Source organism: Pararge aegeria, chromosome 8 (assembly GCF_905163445.1).
Source record: "Pararge aegeria chromosome 8, ilParAegt1.1, whole genome shotgun sequence".
Lineage (NCBI taxonomy): Eukaryota > Metazoa > Arthropoda > Insecta > Lepidoptera > Nymphalidae > Pararge > Pararge aegeria.
Genome location: NC_053187.1, coordinates 7,137,759 through 7,158,173, shown reverse-complemented (window position 1 = coordinate 7,158,173; position 20,415 = coordinate 7,137,759). Strand labels below are relative to the sequence as shown.

The 20,415-nt window shown below is 33.7% G+C and overlaps 1 protein-coding gene across 1 annotated transcript in view; it reads right to left on the bottom strand.

The window, feature by feature from the left end:
• LOC120625560 overlaps positions 1-20,415 on the bottom strand; it is a 53,135-nt gene that overhangs the window by 19,409 nt on the left and 13,311 nt on the right. Inside the window, exons 5-8 of the mRNA XM_039892615.1 lie at positions 16,450-16,638; positions 15,811-16,010; positions 2,703-2,901; positions 1,202-1,368 (exon numbers count right to left, since the gene is read on the bottom strand). Of these exons, the coding sequence (XP_039748549.1) occupies positions 1,202-1,368; positions 2,703-2,901; positions 15,811-16,010; positions 16,450-16,638 (755 nt within the window). The remainder of the gene's footprint in view (positions 1-1,201; positions 1,369-2,702; positions 2,902-15,810; positions 16,011-16,449; positions 16,639-20,415) is intronic.

The following is a 20,415-nucleotide window of genomic DNA, read 5'->3' as shown; positions in this document are numbered from 1 at the left end:
TTTTCTATAAAATAACATACTACTACTACTTGAAACTACTACGGTTTACTAGTGCAATTAAATTCCTATGGAATTTAACAAGTTTAAACTTTTGAATAAAAAAGGATTTTCCAAATTGGCGAATAAATAACGGGTTCTGGGAATGAAATACAACCTTTTGTTGTTTTGACAACAAGGTTTCTTGCTCAGACATTTAAAGGGATTCTGAATCCTGTCTAATTTCTTATATTCACATAAGTGTTTTTAGTTCTCTGATGGCGTTGACATTTTTAAACTAAAATCAATGATAAAGCGCACTGCAGAGCATGCTGGGAACACAAACTCAAATCAAAAAACGAGTTCAAAGAAAAATAAGTATTTTGGTTAATCAAACTCACTAGAAAACCAAAACTATTTTGGTTTGAACTTAGAATGGCTTTTTTTGAAATATAATATCATTAACATATGATTACGGAATTTTATTCTCAGTCTAATAATAGGCCTACCTGACTTACGTTGTACGAAATGTTTTACCACATACATAATTATAAGATTCTTTATAATCTCAGGGTTACTCTTATTGCTTCTCGTTATAAACTTTTTGTAAATTAGAACGAGTGAGCCAACTGTTTAATAGCGTTTACGTAAAATGTAATAAAAATTGTGTAATTTTTTTCTCCATTTTTCTTATAAATTCTGTAATTAGAGTAACAAAATTAAGTAAATACGAATAACTTCTACCATTATTATGTTTTATTGGGTATTCTATCTTCTGTTATATAATAATTTATTATTTCATCGCTGCTGTAATCATAAATTTTATTTCTATATTTATTTTATGGGTACCTAAATATTTTGTTACTCAGTTACGTGTAATTTTTTATTACTCATTATACCTAGATATATCTGTTTTTAACCTTATTTACAAACATCATTACAAAATTCATCAGACAGTTTGTTCATCACACATACCATATGAACCGATCTATTTGTTATAATATTCTTTTTAAGTTTCATACGAGTTAAGAAATTGAGTCATCGTATCATTACGATTTTATTTAAGGTCTTGTATGCTTTTTCAATACGTACATATACTTCAGGGATACATTTATTCCTATAACCTTTGTACGCTTCAATGCGATAAAAATTCAGAGAACTTTAATTTGATTATGATAAATATCATATTGGATCTTTAATTTAGGTTAAAGTTTTCTTTTCTTACCCGTTATGATGGTCAGCAGTATATGTGACTTTGCGGAAAGAGCCATCGGGTTGCAACAGGGAGTATTCACCCTTGACTACGTCACCATCGCGGGTTTCGTGCTGGGACTTGTGGTCGCCAGTGTGCGGGTCCTCTACTGAGTATGAGTAGCCGTACTTAGGGTGAGCCTGAAATGATTCAATATATTAAAGCCATGCGTGCATTAACATTCCGGTACAAAAATTTGTTTGACTGAATTTAGTCGAACTTGAAAATATAACGTGTACTGTAAGTCGATTTTAAATAAAACTCTTGCAAATTTTATTGTACATCTCTGTCTCATAATTATTAGATAGATAATAGATAGACACAACACTTCATCGCATACAAAAAATAAAGAATACAACTTAAAACATGGTATGTAATTAATACAACAAATTGGTCTGATTTTAATGGCATCTAATGAACACTATTCTATAAGAAATAAAAAACACCTAGATTAGCCAGGAAAACTAGTTTTATGGTACTAGGCATGTAGTTATAGTAGTAAAGAACAATTTCACAGTAAAACTCTGATCGCTTATATAATTAAAACTATTACTTTAATACCATTATAATTTAACCATAATATTATCTCACGATATCGCTCTTATAGGTGGTCTAAAATTAAGAAACGTATAATGGAATCTAGAATGAAATAGCAGGCAATTGGTTTCGGCTTAGAATGTAATTAATTTCCATGCTGTAGTCATTAAGCATTTCAAAGTTGTATTGTTCCGACTTATCACGACGTTAGGATGATTAAATTATTGTTTGAATAATTCATCGTTCATTTTGATTTTAGATTGCCGAGTCTCGCGCAATAAATACCATAAAGTTCCATTTTAATGACCCAAGTACCTAAATTTATTTTTCAATGAGAATTTAGATAATAGAAATTTTGTTGGAGATGTTAATGAAATTTTTATTATATAAAGTAACTTTATTATTATTTTTCAATAAAAAGGTGGATGCGACTTTATTAAATTGGTCTCAGTGTGGAATTCCGAGTCACATACAAGGTCTACATTTATCACGGATCAAGAGAAACTATAGGATAATATAAACGGTTCTCCCCAAAAATTTAGACTAGGTATGGCACTTAACGGTTAACAATTATCAGTCCTAATCATTATAAAACCTGTTTTTGTATTGTTAGTCCTTGAATGAATAGTTATCCGAATTGATTACGTAAAATTAAGTTTGTGCCGAAACGAGTGTTTGGTGCGAGATGACTAACCGCCCGTACTATCACCTTACTATGATGGGCAGTAGCGTCCTATGCGCTAGTACCGTCTAGTGCGATGACTAACCCGTCTTCCCAGCGTGGTGAAAACCCACCCATTGGGAGAGTCTTGAGTTCAGCAGAGTACTGTTATAGCCTATTCATGATGTCCTAGCTAAGAGTACAATGGCATAGAGAATTAGAAACCAGACTCATTCCAACTAATAGATTGAAGTCAACACTTACGAATTCTCCAACATAATGATCTCCCTCGTAACCGGAACCATGTGAAATGGGTGCGGAGTGAACCACAGGGGCAGCATGGACAATTGGAGCACCGTGGGATACGGGAGCGGAGTGGATTGCTGGTGCGGCCTGGTATGATTGGGCAGACTGAACGGAGTAGTGGGCTGGTACATCATGATGGACGATGTTGTGGGATACAGCCGGGGCATGGTGCAGGTAACCCGCACTGCATGCTGCCGCCATAGCACATAGCACAACGATCTAAAAAAGAACACAATTGGTTTAAAATAGGTTATGCATTGAAATCAATCTAACCCATTTTAGAATTAATTTGTGTGTCAGTCATTGTAAAAGAAGTATATCTTTATCAAAACTACGAGTATATGCAATTTCATAGTAAAAAATTAACAATGTTTAGCTCCTTTTCTTTGGGGTTTTAGATAATTTACAAAATGTAAAGAATTTTTGCATGTCTTTTTAATAAAATATATCCATTAAAATCATTCATATGAAACACAAACAAAATATAACATAAAGTTCAATAAAAAATTACTTATTTTAATGTTATTTTTTAGACATGTTAGTCAAGATCGTTTACCTTTAGTAAACAATTCTCAACGGAGAGTGTTATAATTTATAATTGATGTTGCAATGCCAACGATGGGGAAGAATGTACAGTAAAATAATTATTCTCTACAATAGCACTCTATTAATAATCTTGACACAATCAGGAACTATGAAACTTTGTAAATTGTAGACTCAAAGCTGTCTAAGCCATGAAAGCTTAACGACACCATTGCGTCCTCGTTTACGTTTAGCTAAAACTGTTCCAGTTACGTAAATATAATTATTGTGTTAAATCCAAGATATGCTTACTTTGGAAAACATTTTGCTTTGGTTTGACTAAGCTTGTCGACTGATGCTAGTTAGTTAGCGAAGTCTTTATATATAATAACAAAACATAACCAAGCAGATCAGTGGAGGGGCTACTCCTGACGATATCCGATCGGATAGCTGTAATTGCTGCATTGCCAATCTCACTTTATCAGGTTACGACACCTGATATGGATATAATGTGTAGAAAAAATTAAGTGAGAGGCTAATGTTATTGTTACAATTTTTAGTTAATCCGTGAATTCTTACACTTAAGATTTTTTTTAACGTTATGTAATTGCGTTCGATGCGTTTATTGTTTTTTCGTCATTTGGTCACGATCCAATTATACTCATTTATTAATATTGCAGTCAGAACAAATAAGTTTTCTTTTAATTAATTAATATAATATGCAGAAGCAAAATAATCACATCAACCTTTCTCCTCCCACAGTGAGATGGGGTTAAGGCTGTAGTCCACCACGATGGCCTAGTGCATATTGGTGGAGTCCAAACCCTGTTGAGAACATTAAGGAGAACTCTCAGGCATACAGGCTTCTTCACGATGTTTTCTTTCACCGTTGAAGCAAGTGATATTTTAATTACTTAAAACGCACATCTTTATATATTTCTTGTGTGCGTGTGTATTTCACTGAAGTCCTCTTAAACGGCTGGACCGATTTAAATGAATTTTTTATACGTTTGGGTGGCACCCTGGATGGTTTAGATTCACAAATTAGCCCGACAGATGGCGCTGAGATCCACTTGTAACTTATAAAAAGTAAGAGGTGCGTGCTAGGATTCGAACTCGGCCCCCCGAAAGTGAATCCGAGTTCCCCAATGCTCTATCATCGATATAGAATCAAAATATTGCACTTTAATTGGCACATACTATTTTTACAAAATATAATTAAAATTAATTTGTACTAGCATATTATTATATTAAAGACTGAGAAACCAATCGATATGACTGATCAAAAACCTTTAAACTCCACTGCTGCACTATAAGCCTCTTCCAACGGGTATTTTCGGACATAATCACACCACGCTGGGCAGACGGGTTGGTACTTGCAGTACGAGTAGATGTCAAAGTCAAAGTCAAAGTCAAAAATATCTTTATTCAAGTAGGCCCATAGGTGGCGCTTTTGATGCGTACATAAGAATTACACGGTAGTGAGATGATGGCGATAACCACATTCGTAAACTTAAAACTAAAGCTACGAGGGTTCCAAACGCGTCCTGGTCTAAGAAGAAGCCCACAACAAACTTAGCCGGGTGTTTTTTTTGTGATCACCATCTCACAATGTCATTTGAAATAATTAGAAGAGCAACCTGTTTAGAGCAATAATTTACACCCAAGCTTTATTATCGATAACGTAGTCCTGTATACTAAAATAGGACTTTTCTATAAGCTTACGTTTAATACAAACTTTGAACTTTTTAAGAGACATCTCCAAGATGATAGGAGAAGCTCAGAGTACTCTGTTGCCCGTTTTCCATTATATTCCTTTAGTTGCCTCGCTCCACATCCGCACGAAGAAGAGAGGTGATGTAGCTGAATTATAACCGTTTGCTGTCACTTCACGACAACATAAACAACTTGTGAAAGATCACTTTATGTATCAATCAACTGATAACCCGGGATAGTTCACTGCTCCCTTCTTCTCTTATATTCATTTTATGTTATTTTTATTTGAGGATAATTATTTATTTTATATTTTTTTTTTCATATTTAAACTATTATATTATTTTTATACATTATAAACATATATAATTGTAGTTACTTATTTATTTATTTGTTTTAAGTTACAAATATTGTTTTTATATATTATATGTTTATATTTAAGTAATGAAATATGTATTTTATGGGTATATGCACCACCTATCTTTTTTCTGTAACTATTTATTATCTTTGCCTGGGCGAAATCGCTTTGTAGCGATAAGGCCGCCAAATTGTATACGTTGTTTTGTGCTATGTACTTTTTGTGTTGTGCAATAAAAGTATATTCATTCATTCATGCTTTGTTCTTCCATAGTAGGTTCAAAAATTGTTACTATATAAACACATAAATATAAAACACACAAAATGTACATGAATGCTCGTAAGGTATTTCGTGTTTCCAAACTCCATGGTCGCCTAATTAAGAATTAGCAATTAAAATGTTTTAGATACACACGATTTTGGCAACAATCGTGTTAAGAAATCTCAAGCTAACAAGATGAATCTGTCTACGTAGGTACCTAAACATAATACGATGGAGATTAAACTAAATGCATAGAAATGAGGAAAAAGTATAAAATTTAATAATATTTAATTAATTATTTTAACCAACGAGACGTAAATTTTAATGTAATATTAAATTATAATCTGCTTTCCTTAATTTCCACTTTTTAATATATATTTTTTTTCTTTTCTTACGTTATTTCTCGTTTTTATCTAACTTTAACAAAGATTGAACAGTAAACAAAAAAATTGTCGAAGAAAACTTTCACATAATTAATATTAATAATTTTTTTTTCTTATGTGCAATAATTAATAAATAACAACACAATAATTTATTTAATTTTTATTCAGATCCCCTGCTACTAAAATAAAATAACTCTTAAAAAGCATAGTTATGTATATCATTATACCATTTACTTTGATTTCATTTGTTCCATTCAGTCCTTTTTGTTATTCATTGCATTAAGTTAAACCCGTACATGCTGGAATCCGCAAGGAATAACAAATTAGAATGATGAGCATTATGATTTAGTAACGCAACTTAACCGAGGATACATATCAAATATATTAAGATAGCCTATCTCTCTCTGTCATAGTAGATCATAGTGTGTTTTCGAGTTTTACCTCTAAGCTGCTCCAGAGCATGTTGCTATTTAATATTAACACAGGCTTAACGTAATCTATGGGCCACGTAGAGTCACTACAAAATACAACAGACAGACCTGTCGTTTTAAATGTGCTTATATCAGGCCTACTTGAAATAAATCTTTTCACCATCGGACCGCGAGGCACTGTAAAGATGAAGATCCCTACGTGGTTTATATACCTTGGACGCGTACGAAGCGCTTTGCATCTTCGTTTCTGTTCGCAACGCAAGGATCTGGAATGCCCTTCCATTTTCCCCAGTACCTACAATATGAGTACCTTGTAATGAGGCCCGCTTCAGCGGATGCACTTCGACCCTCTAGGATCTTTTGTGCTCCAATATGATTATCTTAAAATCAAGAGTGAATAAGCATCTTCTAGGCAAGCTTGCTCCACTTTAGACTGCATCATCACTTACAATCAGGTGTGATTGCAGTTAAGCGCTCGTCTATATACATAAAAAAAGGAATTACTTAGGAAAGGAATTAATTAGGACTGGCATTGGGAACTACTTTAAAGAAAAACACAATAACTCCACAATTATTGGCCCAACTCGGAAATCGAACCCGGAACATCGTAATCGCTAGGTCCTGTAACCAAGACTGACGGTTTTAAGTGCTCTCTCAGTCACAAGGTTAAAACAATGTTACAATCAGAACTCTAGACTGTTAATTAGAATTTGTTCCCAGACAAATCAAACCTAAGCTACTTTTTTCGATTGAACTCAGGACATTGATTTGTAGTCATGGTAACCATTAGATTAACGTGGCAGTAAGAATCCTGTTACACCACTTTTGTATATACTGCGGTAAAACTAACTTGGAACCGTCTAGACAGCCCGTGTGCATGGATTAAGTAATGTTAGCTATCTACAGATTACCTGAGTAGATACAATAGCCTAAATAGTTATGTCATCGGTCTAAATTATATATTCAAGAGTCAAGAATGCTACCCTTACGTAAATCAATCCCGATGCAATATTAAAAGTGAAATAGCAGCTGTGGCAAATTTATTATTTAACCGTGCTGTAATGGTTTACGATCTCAAGTGATAAGTAATTACAAAAACTTAGGAGACGGTCTAAAATGTATAGAGCGTTGCAAGTTCTTGGATATATCTATTCTTATGTCTGTTTCCCTAGTAGGTATTATTATTACTATTATTAGTATTGGTATTGGCTTAGAAGCCTGGGCTCGACCTAGATAGACTCATTAAGAGTCTGGATTTTGGTAAGAATATCTTAGGTCTTGCCTATTGTTTTGCAATTTGAGATCACTGACATGTGATAGTAAAATATCTCCAAACGTGCATCTGTTATTTTTATCGCTAAGAGCATTTATAGTATTTGGTCAATGCTGTTAACAAGAAAGGTATTTCTTGAATAAAGTATATGGTTTTAATTTTCCTTCAATGCACACACAAACTCTTATCAACATTTTTTTTGGTAGGTGGGGAGTGGATTATTATAAAATAAAAACGATTTTAATGATGATGGTTATACACCAGCAACTATGGCCTTTTCCTAAAATATAGACCAACTTATGATTTTTTTTATTTGCAATCGAATTAAACAAGGATTCCCAAGTCGATATCATTAATACAAGGTTGTGACAGAAAGACAACATGCACCGGGTCGCTTTTAATGTTTTGGTATGGAAACCAAGAAAAACGAGTTAGTTAAGTTTGAAAAGAGCATAAAATACCTCCTCTCGAGCGATCACAGTTCAATAAGATGTGATATCGTAAAGTTGTCATCCATGAAAAAACAAATAAAAATTTATCTAATTCACAACTAACGAGTATCGGTTACGTAGTTAAAGATTCATGTTCGGATAAACATTTTTCGATGAACGATTTTATTGTATAGGCTGGCATCGACAATGGACAACAACTTAATATTTTCTATTATATCCGTTAACGATCTTGTATGATAACAATTTCGTACTTCTGTGGAGTTTTAAGTTGGTTGTCGACTTTTATAGAAAAGTGTAGTTACTCTTTATTTAACTGTCTCTCATACGTAATCGTTAGATTATAATCATTATTATGAAGATGGTATAGCGACAAATTTGATAAATAGGTATTTTAAAAAGCTATTGCCGTCGCGGTGAGCCCGTCTTGCCCCGTAGAGTGCTATAGGGACCGATTTTACCAATAATATATATACCAATAGTATTTTTCATTCAAAACTAAGTCGATTCAATTATAAGCATCAAAATTTTAAGAAAGATTGCGTCTCGGTTATTCTTTCTTTCTTGTTATTTTTTTTCATATACATCTTTGAGATATGTCATTGTCTTTTGAAAAAAGTGACATATTTGATTATCTAAATTATTTAGGTATTCAAAAAAAGTTTGCGTATGTACTCTAGGCATTTCTTTCACAAAAAAAAAATATGGCTCTTCATGCATTATCCAAGGAGAAAGTACTTTTGTATAATAAATAGTAGAATCCCTAATATTTTCCTCTTAATTTTAATCATATATAGTGTTTCCTTAAATAAATCAGATAGTTCGAGTTTAAATACCAATATGTGCATTATTTTTTTCGAAACAGCATTTTTTTTAAAGAATTGACGGACTAAGCAGACTGGCTTACCTGATGGTAAGTGGAAAACTATCAATTATAATCAGAGCAAAACTCCGAAGGGCATGCACGAAACACGTTCAAAAAAAGAGCCACCGTGTGTCTTTCAACCTTAGACGTACCACATAACAACGCCCTTCAAATTGGAACATAGCAATGATGCTGGACGGAAGAAATAGGCATGGCGGTGGAAAACCCCGGAAGAGCTCTGCCAAAACAGGTCCACTTCTATTTCAGGTTTAGCAGTTTACTGGTTGATATGGTGAAAGAAAACATTGCTTTTTGACGGCACGGCAGTAGTACTTCACCGGAAGAGCTGTCGCAAAAAAATAGACTACTTCAGGAATACTATTTTACGAGTGATCAATCATTTCGACTTAGCGGACACAAAATCTCTGTAATCTTTTTACATTACAGAGATTTTTATTACAGATATTTACAGTATTAATTTTTAAACATACAATAAACTTACATAAATTTACATACACTGTAATGTACACCCTAAATATAACATTAATATTGAGACTATACATAGGTTATAATCAACATACCTACATACACGGAAGTTACACATATATTACTATATAAGAAATATTGATTATGGTAGCAGGCTAACCTGTTAGGGAGTATGGCAGTTTTATAAAACTCATACCCCTAATCGGTCCCTACGCGACATCGTAACGGAACGTTTAATCACGGCTAGTTACCCAATCGTCTTTGTCGATACGATAACTAGCCACAAAAGCATCCCACCAGATCAGACAAGAGAAAAATCCGAAGCAATTAATTCCAAAATCGCATTGCTGGGAATTGAACCTGGGTCCGCAACACTCACCACTGCACCGTGGAGATAGTCGAAAATGAATAATCAAGTTTAAAATTGTATAGGACGTAGTGTCAAACTTTTCTAAGACCCGAATTAAGTAATCTGTGAAATGCAAAATCTCCAGAGCAAAGGGTATTCCAACCACTTATTGAAATTGCATAGCAGATCTATATCAATATATGCAGTCTGAGAATGAGTCAAAAATTTAATTTTACAAAAATTTAATTTTTTACTGTGGATATTAATTCCGCGCATTAGATTACATAGCTGTCAATCATATCTGCAATATTTTTTTCCTCGACTGATTTAATAATAGTTTATTAAGTTACACTCTTGACCGTTTTATTTTAATGCCTAAATATTAATAGGCGCGTAAAACGCAATAATTATGAGACCATGAGTACTGTATCATTGGGATTTATTTTTATCTATGTCAGCATGAAACTACTTTTATAAAAATGGTAAAAACAAACATGTCAGTAATTACTTATCCTATTGACTTGACTTGAAATTTGAACTAATTTAATAACTAATGCTTGTTCAACTTATTCGCAAGTTGTCATCTTTCATCATAAAAAAAACTGCACCTAGATTTATTTAAATATATATTTTTTATTAGGTAAACATTACTTAATACTTATTATGAATAATTAAATAAGAAATACTCATTCTCCGAAGTTTACAAAGCGCAAAATATAAAACATGGATAGAGTATTTTCGATTATATAAATATTAAAGAAACACACAGACTCAAACCATTCTTTAGCTAGCAAAGTATTTTAGAAATCAGTAATAATCCCCAACATCGTGTTTTCATTTCGGTATTTTGGAGGCTTTAAACTAGCCAAACCAACTACAATACAATACATTTTCTTGCAAGGTACGGAATCTTCGTACCGCGAGTCTTAGACACACTAGGCTAACCACATTTGCGATATAAAGAAATATTTTTATGTTTATTTCTTCACGGTAAAGTAAAAGAAGCAGGAATACCATTTTGCTACGAAACCTAATAACGATATAATGGTGTGTCTGAAAATTCTAACTATTAGAGAAATTAACATCCACAATTAAAACTTATTACATTAATTTTAAATAAAAATAACAAAAACAATCATACAATGTTACCGATTCTGTTGTAAAGAGATCTCTAATCTAAATAAAAAGAAACCTATTTAAAATAAGTACCAACTTTATTCTCCACAAAAGGATCCCTTAGAAATAATAGCACTATTTTAATACTAAATTGACCTAATAAATATTTATGTACTAAATTATAATTTAGTTCGATTCTTGATTTTCTAAGTTACTTCTAGTTTACTTGTCATGACGCCTGTGTTAAAGTTTACTGTAATTTTGTTGCGGAGTTGCAATTTGTAATAGCAGATTAGTGTGATACTTCATAAGGCGTTAACAGTTTGCGTAATTTATGTTTAGTTCAGGATTCTTTTTTATTTTTTTAATTGTTTCTGTAATGTTGTTGCCTTGGATATTCCTAAATAATATATATTTTTTTCAATTTTAATTGTTTCCACTGGATAAAAAAGGAAGAAGTTAGGAAATTAGTAAACATGTTAGTCAATTTATAAAAAATATAAGTTAAATTTATTTTATTTTATGTAACAAATTTTGTTTTCAACAATAACAATTTTACCTACACATTAACTTTTAAATTCATAAATATATTTTGAGAATGCTTTAAATATGACACGTGAAAATTAATTTACATGAAATATCATTAATTAAAAACCTACATAATAGATTTTTGAGTGGTAATATGACGATGCCACTTCAGAGTCCGCGTGGTCATGGTGGCCTTCTGTGTTCTGGTGGTAGTGTACTTTTTCGCTATCAATTGGTTTGCTTGGGTGAGCGACACTTTTTTCCACTACAGGCATTTGGTTAATGTGTTCTGCATCTTTATTAATGTTATCGTCCTTAATCACATCAGGTACAGATGCTTGAAGTATTTTAACTGGTTCTTCTACGGACTCTTCTCTTGCAACAGGTACTTCAGCAGCCTCCGCATTTTGTTCAACATCCGCTACTAATTTGTCACCTGTTTCTATAGTGTCGCTTTGTACATTATGTTCATCTTCCGTAACTTCCGCTTGCTGTTCATTAACAGGTTTATTTTCAATATTGGCATTGTTAGATTTAAATTCTTGATAGTGATAGTTTTTGCTTGGGAAAAACTGGTTGATCTTAATGCCACTTCCGATGGGTAAGAAATGTCTCGTGTGACCAAAAATAGAGAAAGCGTGATCCCCGTGTTTATGAACACTCTTGCTAACCACGGCATTAAAACTGAAAAAAAATTTATAAAATAAAGTTTTAATTCATAAATCAATATTAACATAATAATGAATAATATTAATTATGATAGCGTAAAAATTAGCACGAATTTTATACGGTGTTGGAAATCGAGACAGCCAACCAGCTTTGAAGCAGCTTGCTAAGCCAACCCACTAAATCTCTCTTTCTTATAGCTGATGATGTTGATGAATGTTATTATTAATGCTGAAAGATAACGAGGGACGTCGGGATACCCTGATTCCTTAAATATTCCTTCCAAACACTCGCAATACTGGTGAATAAATACAAATGTATATTTATAAAACAAAACCATACCCGTTGTGGTCATCTGCGTCATATTCCACTTTTCTTAAAGAACCATCAGGTTCCACGAGACTATACGCTCCACGGACTCTATGTCCATCCCTCGTCTCATGATGCTGCTTGTGATCACCAGTTTTCTTATCCGATACTGCATATTCAAACTCATATTTTGGATAAGCCTGTAAAATATTAACGAATAAATAAAAGATTATGGAATAATCACAATATATAAATAAATACACGAAGAACGTAAAAGACAATTATGAAATAGTGCGACTAAAATTTTCTAAATTTTGAAACTTAACGGGAACCATTTGTTTTCCCGGAAAAAAAAAATATAAAAATCCTATTTCCGTGTCTATTTTTTAACTTCCGAAATTTGCCGTGTGCTTTTCCATGACAAAGGAAACTTATGACTATCTCCAGGATATGGCATAGCCAAGCTATGAATGGGCAAAATTTTATCAAGATCAGTGCAGTGGTTGTTCATAACTTAATTTACATACAAATAAAAAAAAAAATTCAATTAGTTTTAAAGTTTCACATTTATACAGTTAATAGATTACTTAGAATTTTCACTTACGTATGTGTCGTATTTGAAAAGCGGCTTAGAAGGGTACAATTTTACCGTCTGCCAGCCATTGGCGCTATCGGAACTATAGGACTCTTCTTTAAGTCCTTCACTTGTATCAATCAGAACAGCGGAGGAGAAGCTAACGAGGCAAATGAGAGTGAACATCTGGAATAAAGAAATCTCTTATAAAAAAGTTACTGAAACTCTGGATCATTAGCTTTATAATTTGGCCAGTTCTGTGTATTCAAATATATTAAGAGTTGAATAATTTTGTATTTAACATGACTCGAAAGAAAAACAAATTATACCTTTGAGAACATTTTTGATTATTTAGGAGGAACCGTCGCTATCGGGATATACCGGCGAACTGTTGATTTATCGAATCAAATTTTACCGTTTTATACTTTTCTAATTTCTATTATATAAATTCGCCAAAAGTTTATCAACTTGGCTTCATCAATTCGGTTATTGTGTAAGAATAATGTGGATCCGATTCTCCTGATAAAATCAATGCTTTCTAAATTTAAGTTATTGTAGTAATAAAATATTTGTCTAAGTTTTGTTGTCATTACATACACACGTCTCGTATGACAGGATATTTAAAATTATAGACTTTGTCTTAATCGCTAGGGTTTGGGTTTTGGAATTGTGCAATCGTATCTTTTGTAAAGTCTGAGCTTACTACTTTGGCTTCTAGCTTTGGGCTAATTAATTTGTGAGTATAATATCTTATCTAATAAGTTCTAAACGTCAACACTTGTGAGGATCTATGAAGATCTGAATGTATGGATGTAACTCTTTCACACAAAAATTACAGCATGAATTAATAAAACTGTGCAGTAATATAGCTTGCACATTAAAACAATACATACCTAGACTATAACTCGTAAATCTATGTTGGAAATCAGCTAGACAACAAAAAGTTTCAAGTAAATCAGAAAAAAATTGTCATCTGAGAGCTATCTTGGCGTGCGCGATATAACCCGTTACAGTTAGGCAAAGATAATTGGATTGCATTGCCTAACTGGGATTAGCAGTTTGGGATTTAGCAGTTCTAAAAGACACTTATTTATCTCACGGTAAGTCCGAAATTGCGAAGGTTGCGGGCCTCTGCTAGTTAATTACAAAGTCAATGTAAATAATTTGGTCGCATCTATGCTATGCTAGCAACAAAATGAATATTATTCGAATTAATCTTACAATCACGATCATAGGATTGTTTAGGACTTACCTATTGAGGTTTATTTATTTAGGCTAGAAAGATTTTGACGATAAGTTAACTTAATTTGCAGTTTTATGATTTACTTTCATTAAGGTTTAAGTTGTTCGCCAATTCTATATTATTTTAATCTACATAATAAATCTACATAATATACATGGGTATAAGAAGTTCTTCAGTTTCCTATGATATCCCTCCGTTATAGAAGAGAGGATTTTAGAGCATAGGCCCACCTCGCTGCTTAAATGGTTTTTGGACTTTTAAGATTGATATCATAAGTGCTTTGCGAGGCATGGAAGTAGACCGCGCTAACTTTCCGGGCTGATATGGAGTTGTACATGCTACACCAATAAGGCAGTTTTGAATAAAACTATGAAACAAAATTCACTTCAATGCTACTTTAGAATTATGCCATTTTTATTCACTTTTTCGTGTATTGTGTGGTTAGTTTTGTAAAATAGATATTTATTTGCCAATAAACCACTAACTTCTTCAAGATTGTTCTAATGTAGTTTTCAATCTTATGAGTAAAAGATATACCTACCAATAAAATAAAATAGTTCAAAAGAGAGTGAACGCTTGTCCCGAGCGTTATCATTACATATCTTTTTAATTCAATAGGTGCGGTGAATCCATTGTTGACGGCTTCTTGAAATATACTTTCTTTACCAGCATACTTTCAAATACAAAATTATAAGTATTCTTGATCAATATGACTTGTAATGTAGACTGTCTATGAAAGAACGCAAGTATGTGTTCGTGTCAGAAATGAGATTTTCGCAGCTTATGCAGTTTCGAATGTAAATTAGAGTTGTCGTATTAGTAGTAGACGTTGGGGTTCTACAACAGACAAAATCAAACAGATGTACTGAAGTTTAGATTGTACAAATGTCTCCGCTTTTATATTCTTCCATTTCTAAAGAGCGTTAACTACTTTTAGCTAGCGCCTCCCAAGCAGCTGTTTTGGTTGAAAGAATTAACTAAAGATTCAAAGTGGTTCTAGCCAGATAACGGTGTTCTTGTTTTCGAAGCGAAATTTTTCGTTCGCTGTTTCACGTTATGACCAGGCTATTATAGGATGATTTCTACATGCCCTGAAAGCCAACGTGATTTTACTAACTAGGAGAAAGTTAATTTATATATACCGCGGAAACGGGTCCTTGGATGCTTCTCAGGGATTAAATGGTTCCTATTACTGTCTCCAGGACGTATTAATTATATAGAAAATGTGGACCACTGCATGGTTTTCATTCGAGCAATATTCATTTCGTCTGTCTGAGCCATATAACACTTTAATGTATAGTTTATGGTAGGAATAATATTATCTACGCAAAGAGTTTATAGCTGGTAGGTTAGGTTAGGTTAGGAGTCAATTGGCGTTAGAAAAATCACAACTTGTAAACTTATTCGTGTAATAATTATAATAAATAAATAGTCAAAATTTATTTGGTATGCATGAGATGAGGATTTCGTTTAGTGGTAGTAGGCTGGGGCCGAGGCGTACACGGGCGCCTTGACGAGGAGGGGTGCGGCCTTGACGTAGGCGGGCGCGGCGGTGGGCGCGCTGTTGTGCACAACGGCGTTGAAGCCGCTGTGGTCGTCGGCGGAGTAGTGCACGCTGCGCACGGAGCCGTCGGCCTCGAGGAAGGAGTAGGAGCCCTTTACCACGTCGCCGTCCCGCGATTCCTGCTGCTGCTTGTTGTCACCCGTGTGCCCGTCGGCTACTGAGTAGTTGAACTCGTATTTGGGGTAGGCCTGTGAAGACACAAGGTAAAATGTTTAGATATTATTAGGGGGTCATTTTCTGTATCCTTATTGGCACACTTAAAAGTAAAGCTACATCGAATTGCTCAAGGTTTTTTTACCAGGATCTCGTGATATCTTTTATAATGGACAGTGAAAGCTCTGAAAAGCTCCCATTGATCCCAAGTCAAAAATATCAAAATAATATGAAATCGTTTTATAAATTCTTAAATTACTCAAAGTATAATCCTGACTGGAAACCTTTGAGTAAACTATTGCTATTCAATTGATAACAGCGAGGATGCGGATTTCCATATAGTTATTTTATAGTTATTAATGTATGACTTCGGAGTGTTAATTAAATTCAATGTAAAGTCAAAGTCAGTCAATTCTTATCATTAGGCAGAATATGGATATTCGTAGGAATGGAAACAATGGTTTTAATACTTACGATCTCTTCTGGCTGAGCAATCACTTTAGCAATAGGAGCATGGTATGCGATAGGAGCTGGAGCAGCGTGATAAGCGATGGGGGCAGCAACGGCCAACTTAGTGACGGGAGCGATTAATTTAGTGGCGATGCCTTGGGGTTGGTCGTGACGAACGATGCTCTGGGAAGAGACCGCAGAGGCGGGGGAATAGTGTACTGCAGCTGGCACAAGTCCAGCTGAAGCCACCGCCACAGCAGCGAAAAGGGTGACGAGCTATAAAATAAAAGTATAATTGAACCTTATTTATTCATACATTTATAAGTTTGAATGAATGAATATACTTTCGAGGCACACGAAGAAAAAAAATACAGAAAATAGTTTGGTGGTTTTAAGTTTATATCTAATCATCGGAATTCTTTGTCAATCTATGATAAATATAAATAAACTATCCTCCTGGCCATCGATACCAACGCTTGTAATGATTATTGGAAGGATATTATTTATGTTAATAATATCCTTTCAATGGACTTTAACTGAGGAAGAACTAACTGGACGTTTTGTTAAGAAATATCAATCAAAATTACGCCAATAATGCCATTAAAAATAAACCAAAATTTAAGTTTGCATAGAAACCTAGCTAATATTATAAATGCGAATGTTTCTTTGTTTATTTTTTCTTAGTAACCTAACTAAGCAACTAATCCACTTTATTTTTAAAACAGAGTTGATACGATGGATTGTTTTTATTCCGGAAAAAGAAAGAGTTTTCCACAGTATTTATAAAAAGCCCTAATATACCAGGACGAACGACGCGGGCAATAGCTATTTATAAACAACTTTTTGTCTGATGCGTGAAGACAAAAATGATTATTAAAAAAAAAAAACATATATGAGAACTCACTTTGGAGAACATGTTTGTTCGTCTCAAAAAGCTGGAGGTATGAATGGTGAGTATGTGGCCTAGATCGAGAGTTTTTATACTCGTATATGGTTATGAGATTAGTAGTGGAAGCTGTCAAACTTGCTACGCGACCTTAGTCGGAGCAAGTTCAATGATTGATCCATTCTCTCGAAATATGTTTAGGCAATTTTCAGTAGGCGTATTACAAATTAATAATAGTTATTGTACAGTTGTCCGTGGTTAGTTACTACACTCTAAAAAAAATTGGTTATTCCTAACAAGATAGTGATTGTTGTGATCAAGCATCTTGATTCCATACGAGCCTAACAAGAACATAGATACATCAAATAAGATGATAATGATTGTTTATCATAATTCAATGGACTGGGCAACTGTATTGCTCCTATTATTGTTACTTGACTAAGGCATATTCTTAACTGATTCAATTTACGTACTTGTTTAAGCTAAATAATTAAAAATGATCTAATCATACAAAGAAGTAAATAATAATAGAAACAACGTATTTATTTGTTAGAATCAATGAACATACCTACATTGTTAGCTCAATCTATAATGAACTTGCTGCTATAACTAATCAGCTTTTGTTGTTATGTTTATTATCATAATTGTTATAATTTATATAACGTCAACTAAGAGAAAATCTCTCTTAGTTGGCTTTCTTTTTTTAGAGTGTATCATATATAGTAGTAACTATTAATGTTATTCCGCAAATTTAAACTTTAGCGACAAACACGCGCTGCCAAGTAACTTAGCGATCCGTTACGATGCCGCGTAGAAACGGATGAGACGTAACGGATGAGGGGTTTAATATAACTGCCATACCGCTAACTAAAAATCTTATTAATAATATAGCTAACTGCATCATCAGTATCTACGAGGTCATCATCATTAGGTTATTATTATTTATATTTAATAAATTTTGACGGCCGATTGGCGCAGTGGGCAGCGACCCTGTTTTCTGAGTCAAGGCTGAGGGTTCGATTCCCACAACAGAAAAATGTTTGTGTGATGAACATGAATGTTTTTCAGTGTGTGGGTGTTTATTTGTATATTATACGTATTAATGTATATTATAAATAATATTATTCATCAGTTATCCCAGTACCCATATCACAAGCTTCGCTTACTTAAGGGCTAGATGGCGATGTGTGTATTTTCGTAGTATATATCTATTTATTAGTTGTAGAATAAAGAGGATGACCTATCCGTGATGCACGCAACTCGTATAGTAATTATCGATCGGTTCAGTTGCGAGACCGTGCTTTGGTAACAAAAGCTGTTTTAATTTTATTCCAGGATAAAAATTATCCCATGTCCTGCAGAATGTAAGCTACACCTCATATGTTGTAAAACCCAACAATATACAAATATTTTTTTGTGTTTACTCGTAATTCGAACCCGGGCCCTGATGAACCGTTGTTGAATATACCAACCAAAAGACCACCGAGGCTGTATTAAAGTAGCATATAGCGGATTCTACAGCATATTTTAAAGAAACAACATATTTGAAATTCTTCATTAGAGAATGGGTTGTCTTAGATTGCATTGACCCGAGACAGGGTCATAATTAAAGCTTGCATATCAAGTACCCCCACCACTTTGCGATAAACCGAATCTACTACTAAGTATATAAACTAAATACCATAGCGTGATTTTATCAAACATCTATTGTTTTAGAATCAATCATGTTCGCTAAAGTGAGTTGAAATTAATATAAGAATAATATTTTTAATATTATATTGTATTGTAGCTTGATTTCAGAATGCTTGAAGTTTTTAATTTATATGATCAAAGTGTGCGGAAATTTAAATTTTTAAATAAAAACTCGTATCAAATTCTAAGGGGTTCTATATTTTTGAGTTCGTTTTGGGTTTGACAAATCAGTGTGTGCTTTTTGTGTAAAAAATGTGTTTAAGCAACTGTTTGTATTAATGTAACAGTTCAGTTAAAACCTCACTTATTTACCGTAGTAGTATCGCGTAGTTCTAGGGATAGTTTAAAAAAAACATTTGAATATAGCATCAACATCGGTGTGTGGTTAAGCCCAGCATAGATAAAAAAAGTCAACAACCCCGCTTATTACTACACTTTAGCCAATGGCGTGCATAGAAGGTATGCACAGGGTATGCAGATAATATGAAATGAAGAAAATGTCCAGTACGAGTTATAAAAACTTAAGGGTGTTTTTAAAACTCTTACAATGCCCATCCTTCTGTTTTTTATAACTCGTACTGGAGATTTTCTTTATTATGTATCATCTGCATACCCTGTGTATACCCTCTATGCACGCCACTGACTTTAGCATATAAGTTATACAAATCAAAATAGGTTTTCTCCTGACTGACTGACAGACAACCTACAGCCCAACGGACTGAAAAACGAACAGACAAACGGTTAAACGTAAAAATTTAAATTTCAAGGAAATATTCTTTAGGTAAAAGATCCGTAAAGATTAAAGATCCTTAGAATTGTTTTTTTTTATTATATGAGATATGGGTTCAAAAAGGGTAAGAAAGTTTGTATGAAAGGCTGGCTGTTTTGTCTTATATTTGTTCTTTGGCTGTATGTTGCTTTCTGGGGACGGGTATAGGGGAACATTTTTAAAATCTACGGGATGTCAGAATTACTGCGCAGACTAAATCTCTGTCATCCGCTAGAATTATGTATAAGACGGCAGATATAATACAAAAATAACCACCCCTCCTTCGCTCGCGGGTACCGTAAAAGGCGGGACAAAGGGAATACAATGGAGAACGCTCAATAACGCTCTCTTTCTACTACTACCATCTACTGCGATAACTGACCCATCTGCTTGTGGCGGTTTTAAAAATTATATCCCCTGATTATATCCCCTGACAAGGGATATAATTAACGTCCCATCCCTGCAAAATCACGGGAACATAGAATAGGAGAAGTTTACTCCCGTTTATTAACACACATATTTGGATACTATTTCCACTTGTGCGCCAGTGCTCTGAGTGTTGATAAAGCTGTGGGAGAAGATACATTTTCATTCGTTCCCCGGGGAGATAATTGTCTCCTGCCCATGATAGCCGTGCAGCAGT